General features: G+C 32.4%; 1 protein-coding gene and 1 long non-coding RNA gene across 2 annotated transcripts in view; both read right to left on the bottom strand.

Moving 5' to 3' along the window:
- Positions 1-3,047: 3,047 nt before the first annotated feature.
- On the bottom strand, positions 3,048-5,932 carry LOC127730632 (uncharacterized). The gene is made up of 2 exons (XR_007995201.1): positions 4,540-5,932; positions 3,048-3,629 (listed from the first exon to the last, which is right to left on the bottom strand). It is a non-coding gene; the product is annotated as an uncharacterized LOC127730632 (long non-coding RNA).
- Positions 5,933-6,191: 259 nt separating this feature from the next.
- Positions 6,192-10,545, bottom strand: part of LOC127730611 (elongator complex protein 2-like) — a 56,022-nt gene continuing 51,668 nt past the window's right edge. Inside the window, exons 17-20 of the mRNA XM_052239075.1 lie at positions 9,412-9,533; positions 8,420-8,544; positions 7,552-7,656; positions 6,192-6,349 (exon numbers count right to left, since the gene is read on the bottom strand). Coding sequence (XP_052095035.1) covers positions 6,229-6,349; positions 7,552-7,656; positions 8,420-8,544; positions 9,412-9,533 — 473 coding nt within the window. The 3' untranslated portion in view covers positions 6,192-6,228. The remainder of the gene's footprint in view (positions 6,350-7,551; positions 7,657-8,419; positions 8,545-9,411; positions 9,534-10,545) is intronic.

Here is a 10,545-nt window from a genome sequence, read left to right as displayed (position 1 = left end):
CCCCAACTTGGACAAACTTGAAAACTGGTCCCATAATCAAAAATCTAAACACATGTTTAGATTCAGCATATCAAAGTACCCCAAGAATTCAATTTTTGTTAAAATCAAACTAAGTTTAATTTTGGACCCTTTGGACCTTAATGTAGACCAATTTAAAAAACGGGACCCAAAATTAAAAATCTAAAAACACGGTTAGATTTGGCATATCAAAGAACCCCAATAATTCAATTTTTGATGAAATCAAACAAAGTTTAATTTTGGACCCTTTTGACCTCAATATGAACCAATTTGATAGCAGGCCCACAAAATAAAAAATCTAAATACATGGTAAGATTCAGCATATCAAAGAACCCCATATATTCAATTTTTGTTGAAATCAAACAAAGTTTAATTTTGGACCCCAATTTGGACCAACTTGAAAACTGGGCCAAAAATCTAAAATCTAAATACATGTTTAGATTCAGCATATCAAAGAACCCCATATATTCAATTTTTGTTGAAATCAAACAAAGTTTAATTTTATACCCCAACTTGGACCAACTTGAAAACTGGGCCCATAATCAAAAATCTAAACACATGTTTAGATTCAGCATATCAAAGAACCCTAAGAATTCAATTTTTGTTAAAATCAAACTAAGTTTAATTTTGGACCCTTTGGACCTTAATGTAGACCAATTTAAAAACGGGACCCAAAATTAAAAATCTAAATACACGGTTAGATTTGGCATATCAAAGAACCCCAATAATTCAATTTTTGATGAAATCAAACAAAGTTTAATTTTGGACCCTTTTGACCTCAATATGAACCAATTTGATAGCGGGTCCACAAATAAAAAATCTAAATACATGCTTAGATTCAGCATATCAAAGAACCCCAAGAATTCAATTTTTGATGAAATCAAACAAAGTTTAATTTTGGACCCTTTTGACCTCAATGTGGACAAAGTTGATAACGGGGCCCAAAAATCAAAAATCTAAATACATGGTTAGATTCAGCATATCAAAGAACCCCATATATTCAATTTTTAATGAAATCAAACAAAGTTTAATTTTGGACCCCGATTTGGACCAACTTGAAAACTGGGCCCATAATCAAAAATCTAAATATATGTTTAGATTCAGCATATCAAAGTACCCTAAAAATTCAATTTTTGTTAAAATCAAACTAAGTTTAATTTTGGACCCTTTTGACCTTAATGTAGACCAATTTGAAAACGGAACCAAAAATTAAGAATCTAAATACACGGTTAGATTCGGCATATCAAAGAACCCCAATAATTCAATTTTTGATGAAATCAAACAAAGTTAAATTTTGGACCCTTTGGACCTCAATGTGGACCAATTTAAAAACGGGGCCCAAAATCCAAAAACTTAATACACGGTTAGATTCAGCATATTAAAGAACCCCAAGAATTCAAGAATAAAACCCCATTGAAATTGATCAAGAAATAAGCAATTTATACGAAGTATCTTCTTTTGCACAATACTGTGCAATTGAATATTTCTTGCTATTGTGCAATACTGTACAATTGACAATTTCTTGCTATTGCGCAATATTGTGCTATTGGATATTTCTTGCTATTGCGCAATACTGTGCAATTGAAGATTTCTTGCTATTGCGCAATACTGTGCAATTGAAGATTTCTTGCAATTGTGCAATACTGTGCAATTGAAAATTTCTTGCTATTGCACAATACTTATTATATAATAATTTACACATCCTGTTTGGTGTGTATCTCCTACCATATCATTATTATTTGCTTTTAAATATTAATCAGAAATAACCAACTTAAAATGGAAAATTTTAAAAGAAAAAAAAAAGGAAAAAAAGAAAAAAAAAGAAAAAAAAAAATCCCCCCCCCCAAATTTTTTGAACCCCCTTATGATTCATCACCCCCAAACTCAATCCCAGCCTTCCCTTTGTGGTATGGTACCTTGCAGTACAATTTCAGAGAGATCCATACACTTGAACACAAGTTATTGTCTGGAAACTAGAAAAATGCTTATTTTTGGCCCCTTTTTGGCCCCTTTTTCCTAAACGTTTTGGGCAATTACCCCCAAACTCAATTCTAGCTTTCCCTTTGTGATATGGAACCTTGTAGTACAATTTCAGAAATATCCAAACACTTACACACAAGTTATTGTCATGAAACTAGAAAAATGCTTGTTTTTTGCCCCTTTTTTGGCCCCTAATTCCTAAAACTTTGAGGCAATTACCCCCAAAATCAATCCCAGCCTTCCCTTTGTGATATGGAACCTTGTGGTACAATGTCAGAGAGATCCATACACTTACACACAAGTTATTGTCTGGAAGTTACAAAAATGCTTATTTTTGGCCCCTTTTTGGCCCCTAATTCCTTAACTGTTGGTACCATAACCCCCAAAATCAATCCCCACCTTCCTTTCGTGGTATTGAACCTTATGGTAAAATTTCATGGAGATCCATTCACTTAAACTAAAGTTAGAGTGCGAAAACCAATGTGTCTTCGGACGACGCCGGACGACGCCAGACGACGACGACGACGACGACGCCAACGTCATACCAATATACGACCAAAAAATTTTCAATTTTTGCGGTCGTATAAAAACAGCATGCATCCACGGGACACAGATGCAGCAAAGAAGATTTAACATGTTAAAAGGTGATTATATTCCTTAATGCACATACTCAGGTATTGTTCTACAGCTGTGTAAAGTTTAATCAATATCTGTCCATTGTTTAGAAGGAGTTAAGGTTACAAGGAACATGGAAAGGCAGATAGATGGACAGATTCCTATATAACCCACTGCAAACTTTCAACTTTGGGGGTACAACAAAACTTTGTTTGCTTTGGGGATATTATAAATAATAAATCAGTATATAATTTGTTCCTACTAATGTTTGTATAGCATCAAGTGGCAAATATAACTTGCATGAAGGACGTACGGTGACCTATAGTTATTTATTTCTGTGTCATTTGGTCTCTTGTGGAGAGTTTGTCTCATTTGCAATCGTACCACATCTTCTTATTTTTATATATATTGTGGCATATGACCATAGTGGTCTCATTGTGAATAAAATGCTCCGCAGGGCGCAGCTTGATACGACCGCAGAGGTCGAACCCTGAACAGTTGGGGCAAGTATGGACACAACATTCAAGCTTGATACAGCTCTGAATTTGGATTGTGATTAAATATTTGACACAGCATAGGTTTCTGACACAGAATGAATGTGGTCTAAGAACTTAAAAATTTTAAATTGGACATTCACCTATTATGGTCCAATATCCAAAATCTAAATACATGGTTAGATTCAGCATATCAAAGAACCCCAAGAATTCAATTTTTGATGAAATCAAACAAAAGTTTAATTTTGGACCCTTTTGATCTCAATGTGGACAAAAATGATAACAGGGCCCAAAAATCAAAAATCTAAATACATGGTTAGATTCAGCATATCAAAGAACCCCATATATTCAATTTTTGTTGAAATCAAACAAAGTTTAATTTTGGACCCCGATTTGGACCAACTTGAAAACTGGGCCCATAATCAAAAATCTAAATACATGTTTAGATTCAGCATATCAAAGAACCCTAAAAATTCAATTTTTGTTAAAATCAAACTAAGTTTAATTTTGGACCCTTTGGACCTTTATGTAGACCAATTTGAAAACGGAACCAAAAATTAAGAATCTAAATACACGGTTAGATTCAGCATATCAAAGAACCCCAATAATTCAATTTTTGATGAAATCAAACAAAGTTAAATTTTGGACCCTTTGGACTTCAATGTGGACCAATTTAAAAACGGGGCCCAAAATCCAAAAACTTAATACACGGTTAGATTCAGCATATTACAGAACCCCATATATTCAATTTTTGTTGAAATCAAACAAAGTTTAATTTTGGACCCTGATTTGAACCAACTTGAAAACTGGGCCCATAATCAAAAATCTAAATACATGGTTAGATTCAGCATATCAAAGAACCCTATATATTCAATTTTTGTTGAAATCAAACAAAGTTTAATTTTGGACCCCGATTTGGACCAACTTGAAAACTGGGCCCATAATCAAAAATCTAAATACATGGTTAGATTCAGCATATCAAAGAACCCCATATATTCAATTTTTGATGAAATCAAACAAAGTTTAATTTTGGACCCTTTTGATCTCAATGTGGACAAAGTTGATAACGGGGCCCAACAATCAAAAATCTAAATACATGGTTAGATTCAGCATATCAAAGAACCCCATATATTCAATTTTTGTTGAAATCAAACAAAGTTTAATTTTGGACCCTGATTTGGACCAACTTGAAAACTGGGCCCATAATCAAAAATCTAAATACATGGTTAGATTCAGCATATCAAAGAACCCCATATATTCAATTTTTGTTGAATTCAAACAAAGTTTAATTTTAGACCCCGATTTGGACCAACTTGAAAACTGGGCCCATAATCAAAAATCTAAATACATGGTTAGATTCAGCATATCAAAGAACCCCATATATTCAATTTTTGTTGAAATCAAACTAAGTTTAATTTTGTACCCTTTCGACCTTTATGTAGACCAATTTGAAAACAGAACCAAAAATTAAGAATCTAAATACACGGTTAGATTCGGCATATCAAAGAACCCCAATAATTCAATTTTTGATGAAATCAAACAAAGTTCAATTTTGGACCCTTTGGACCTCAATGTGGACCAATTTAAAAACGGGGCCCAAAATCCAAAAACTTAATACACGGTTAGATTCAGCATATTAAAGAACCCCAAGAATTCAAGAATAAAACCCCATTGAAATTGATCAAGAAATAAGCAATTTATACGAAGTACCTTCTTTTGCACAATACTGTGCAATTGATTATTTCTTGCTATTGCGCAATACTGTACAATTGACAATTTCTTGCTATTGCGCAATATTGTGCTATTGGATATTTCTTGCTATTGCGCAATACTGTGCAATTGAAGATTTCTTGCTATTGCGCAATACTGTGCAATTGAAGATTTCTTGCTATTGTGCAATACTGTGCAATTGAAAATTTCTTGCTATTGCACAATACTTATTATATAATAATTTACACATCCTGTTTGGTGTGTATCTCCTACCATATCATTATTATTTGCTTTTAAATATAAATCAGAAATAACCAACTTAAAATGGAAAATTTTAAAAGAAAAAAAAAGGAAAAAAAGAAAAAAAAAAGAAAAAAAAAAATCCCCCCCCAAATTTTTTGAACCCCCTTATGATTCATCACCCCAAACTCAATCTCAGCCTTCCCTTTGTGGTATGGTACCTTGCAGTACAATTTCAGAGAGATCCATACACTTGAACACAAGTTATTGTCTGGAAACTAGAAAAATGCTTATTTTTGGCCCCTTTTTGGCCCCCAATTCCTAAACGTTTCGGGCAATTACCCCCAAACTCAATTCCAGCTTTCCCTTTGTAATATGGAACCTTGTAGTACAATTTCAGAAATATCCAAACACTTACACACAAGTTATTGTCATGAAACTAGAAAAATGCTTGTTTTTTGCCCCTTTAATGGCCCCTAATTCCTAACATTTTGAGGCAATTACCCCCAAAATCAATTACAGCCTTCCCTTTGTGATATGGAACCTTGTGGTACAATGTCAGAGAGATCCATACACTTACACACAAGTTATTGTCTGGAAGTTACAAAAATGCTTATTGTTGGCCCCTTTTTGGCCCCTTATTCCTTAACTGTTGGTACCATAACCCCCAAAATCAATCCCAACCTTCCTTTTATGGTATTGAACCTTATGGTAAAATTTCATGGAGATCCATTCACTTAAACTAAAGTTAGAGTGCGAAAACCAATGTGTCTTCGGACGACGCCAGACGACGACGACGACGACGACGACGACGCCAACGTCATACCAATATACGACCAAAAAATTTTCAATTTTTGCGGTCGTATAAAAACCTCAATACAAATACTTCGTAACTTCTCTGAAAGTTGGGATAAGATACATGTATGATGGTATTTGAAAATTGCTTTGGTAAACAACTTCACTTTTTTTTAGCATCAATGAAATAAGATTTACTTTTAATTTGTTCTTGACTCACCTATTTTCCCATTGAGTCCCAAATAACTACATTATTAAATCATGTTGATGACATACAAACAGTAATTATAAATCTCAATGTAAAGAGTTATCTAAATGTGCAACATTAGTGAAAAAATAGTCATTTCAATTTTTATTTTGTTAATTTAAATTAAGATCATAGACATATCTTAAAAATTTTAACACTGTGATCAGCACTACAACTGGCTAACTGTATTGTCTTATTGTCCAACACAGGCTTGAATCGGAGTTTCTTTACTGTCAAATGGTGAGATAATCTGAGGAAGTTAAGGTTAACACTGTAATGGAACGACATGTATAAAACTCATGTAAAATATTTCATATGAAGATTCTTATTTTCACAGTTGTTGCAGTTTATGTTGATTTTTTAAATCATATTTCAGACTTTTACATAATAGATGAATTGAATGCAGTAGAACCTTTATAAAGACAAGGTGGTAGAGACTTAATATAACTAACAAAGCCCAGTCCAAATAGTAAACTGATTCATGATCATGTCTACTTTTGAAGACCATATGATGACTGACCTCTTGATGTCTTTATTGTTTCTTTGAGTCATTTGGGTTGCTGTCTCATTGAGATATACCTACTCATTTAATTTATACTGTCATAATGTTTATATTCAATGTTAAAAACATGTTTTATATCACATTACATATGCATTGCTAATTTTAAAAAGTATTTATTTTCTATAAACTAGATTGATTGTTGCTTGTTTAATCTCCAGTGGCAAGTGTTTCATGCATACTCATGATGATAACAAATTAACAATAAACAAGTATTCTGAGAGTATTGCATGGCAATACATAGTCCCCTACCTGTTAAAAATTCATTGTACTGGAACAAAATGCTAACTTGATCTATAACTTGTCATGGTGTAAACTATATAACAAATGTCAAGTCAATATCTTCAAGCATGACGAAAAAAAGTGAGGAATACTGATTTGTCGGACTGACGGATGGACAGACAGCCAGATGGAGTGCAAACCAAAAGCCCCCTTGACTTTGTCGGTAGGGGACTAATAAAATAGGTAGGTTATGCAGGTCAAATCCAATGGGGGTTGGATTGTTGGACTACTACTTGAAAATGAAAGTATGTTGGATAGGGGCAGTATCAGTACCACCTTCGCCTCAGGGTGTTAAAATCTAAAAATAATAACGTAGATAACTAGTAATAACAAATGATTCATTTTCCAAATTGATGGCCATAAGCAATCTGACAAAATTTACTCCAAAGGTCTGCTTTGTGTGCAATATATCTGGTATGAGAATTTCATTTAACTCTTTTAAAATGGTAATTTTAGAACCATGCTAAGCAAAATAGTCTTTAAGACTATGCTATATATTATTCAGCATAATTTTAAATTGACCTTATCTTTCATCCTAAAAGAGTCAATTACATCAAAAATTGTACAAAATGCAATTACTGCTGTGTTAGTTTTGTCCAATCAAAGGATACTGTTGATCTAGTTTTGTTATCAGTGTCCAATCGTCTTGATTATCTGATGGTTTCCATGTATACAGAAGTATTTCTCCACTTTCTACTCCAACAGCTACCACATATCTACAAAAAATTCAGAAGTAAATTCAAGATTAGCATTTACGACTTGATTAAATTCTTGTTGTCACTGAATTAAAGCCTAGCATATATCAAATTAATCATAATTGGGTTGACACACAAGTTCTTATCTATTTCAAGATAATACACATCGGTCAACAGACAAGCATAAATTTACAAATTGCTACATATAGATATAAATGTTTTACTTTTTTTACATTTTAAAACTATAGCAGCATAATCTTATCTATCAAGTTAAGACTTCTATAGGATAAAATGTCGGGAATAAAATATTTGTTTCTTATGTCAAATTTTAATTAAATTTTTAACATCTGTTCCAAGCAAGAACAAACAAGTTAGTTTAAACTACTGCAAGCATTCATATTCAGTTTTATGAATTATTTTGAAATTAAACATTTATTACAAAGCCTACAATAAAGAAATTATTTAGGAAGGTACTTACTTTCAAAACAAAAAAACAAAAAACTTTTATGTGTGTGGTGATTTCATTTATGTTTCTGCTGACCTCTGTTATTCCAAAAAGCAAAGACTTGTTTACAATAAAAGATGATTTATCAAAATGACTGGATAATGGATCTGCCATTATTTAAGTGCAGATACACTTAAAACTTGCATTAAAATTAAAAGTACTTTCCAAAGAACCTGGGACACACAGTACTCAGGTTTTGTTTTTTTTTTATTTGAGACATTAGTATTTTTTTGGCAGATGTACAGTTGTTATGTAGGACAAGAAAAATAATTGACATACTTATCTGTATAACAAGCTATAGGTGGTAGATGTATAGCTGTTGCTGCATCACCAACATCTATTACCGACTGTGGTTTTAAGGGTATATCTCCTGATGACAGGTCTGGTCTTAACCATACCATTACCTATAAACAAAGCCTCATTTATATTGGCTGACAAACTTTTATCTATTGGTAATATGACAAAAAGATTTTAATTTCAAGAACTTTGTACTTAGGGTGAGAAGTAGTAAGACTGCACAAATATTTTGTTACAATGTCATTTCAATGACTTTAAATTGCTGACTTATAAATCCAACATTTACATAACATCTATTACAACCTAAAATAACTCTCCATATAAAAAAAAAAAATATTTTTCTGAAAATGTACCTCTTCTGTATATCATACTGTCTGCAGCTATATCTATAGAAATGGAATTATTTTAAGTGCAAGAGGCAGAATTTTTTGAGAAAAAAAAATATATTGACATTGTTTAACTTGATCCATACTTTCCAATAACAATAATATATTAAATAAAAATTAAATGCTTTAAATGGATACATAATTCACAACACAGTAAACATGGTCTTTTTCTTCTCTACTAATAATTAATATCTGTATTTCTTCAATGCTATCATTTTCTTGTCGGCAGACAAAAATTACAACATTGATTGTTGTGAACTATGTAGTTATTTCAAGCATCACTCCAGTCTTTACTGAGGCTTTGTAAACAATATTTATCCACTTCTCATGGTTAAACTTTCAAATTTTAAAATGTGTGGTTTACTGAGCCACTAATAATTTAATTATCAAGAGTTGATAAACGTTGAAGTCAATGAGTAAAGTGGTAGAATCTGTTAAACTAATGATTTAAGGGAAAATGCTGGATGCAATGTTAGGAAAATTATATGGTATAGAAAATTAAATAAACATGTGGAGTATCAAAATTGATCAAACTGGCATTAACTGGCTAAGATGCATAGAGTAGTAGAGTAATGTATGTTATCAAACCTTTTTATCTCTAGATGCTGTTAAGAAATATTTATCATCATGTGACCAAGCACATGCCCATATAATCCTTGTATGGGCTGTATTTGACTTATTTGTCCCAGATATTCTTGTAAACAGTGGCTCTGAAATTAAAATCAAAGAACTGCATTTTAACATTATTCATAATTGTTTTTGTTTTATGATACATTTCCTTATTTTTATATCCATCCGCGCTGGGACTTAAAGTCATCACTTAATGACATCTTCGATTTTAGAAAATTTACTGTTTCAAGTAACATAAATTTTTAAATCAGTTCATATTTAGCGAGAGGAAGAAAAGCTTGGGAATTTTGGACGGGAGGAAAATATGTTTGGTTTATTTGACATCAACCTTCTCTTCTTACCATAGAATATCAAAATATGAAACTATAGATCAGATTAAGTGAAAATTTCTATTATTAAGTAGCCAGATTCTGAAGTGATGGTAACTGGTCCTCATACTCGAAAAATTTCACACAAAAATCGCCACAATAACACCCAGCTTTACCTTAGATATAAGAGGATTTGAAGTCTGAGTCAATGGTGCTAGAACTGACTTTTGGTAACCCGTCATATGTTAAAATAAAAGAAGAATGTGTCTGAGGACACAAATGTTTGCTTTTCAAACGAAAATGAGGCAGACAGAAAGATGGAAAGACTGATCGTCAAGGGTAACACTTAATGCCCCCTTCGCCTTGTGGCTGGGGTATAAATATATGTGCAAAGGAAATTCCTGTTACAAAATATTTAAGAATAAAATGCTCCACTGGGCGCAGCTTGATACAACCGCAGAGGTTGAACCCTGAACAGTTGGGGCAAGTATGGACACAACATTCAAGCTTGATACAGCACTGAATTTGGATTGTGATTAAATATTTGACACAGCATAGGTTTCTGACTCAAAATGAATGTAGTCTAAGAACTTAAAAATTTTTAATTTACCTATTCAAACCATATCATTATTTTATGCTTTTATATATAAATCAGAAATACCCAATTTAAAATGGAAAATTTAATGGAAAAAAAAAGGAAAAAAAGGAAAAAAAAATCCCTCCCCCAAATTTTTTGAACCCCCTTATGATTCATCACCCCCAAACTCAATCCCAGCCTTCCCTT

This window comes from Mytilus californianus, unplaced genomic scaffold (assembly GCF_021869535.1).
Source record: "Mytilus californianus isolate M0D057914Y unplaced genomic scaffold, xbMytCali1.0.p SCAF_2, whole genome shotgun sequence".
NCBI classification, from domain to species: domain Eukaryota; kingdom Metazoa; phylum Mollusca; class Bivalvia; order Mytilida; family Mytilidae; genus Mytilus; species Mytilus californianus.
The sequence above is the reverse complement of the archived record's forward strand: the minus strand, read 5'-3'. Positions and strand labels throughout refer to the sequence as shown.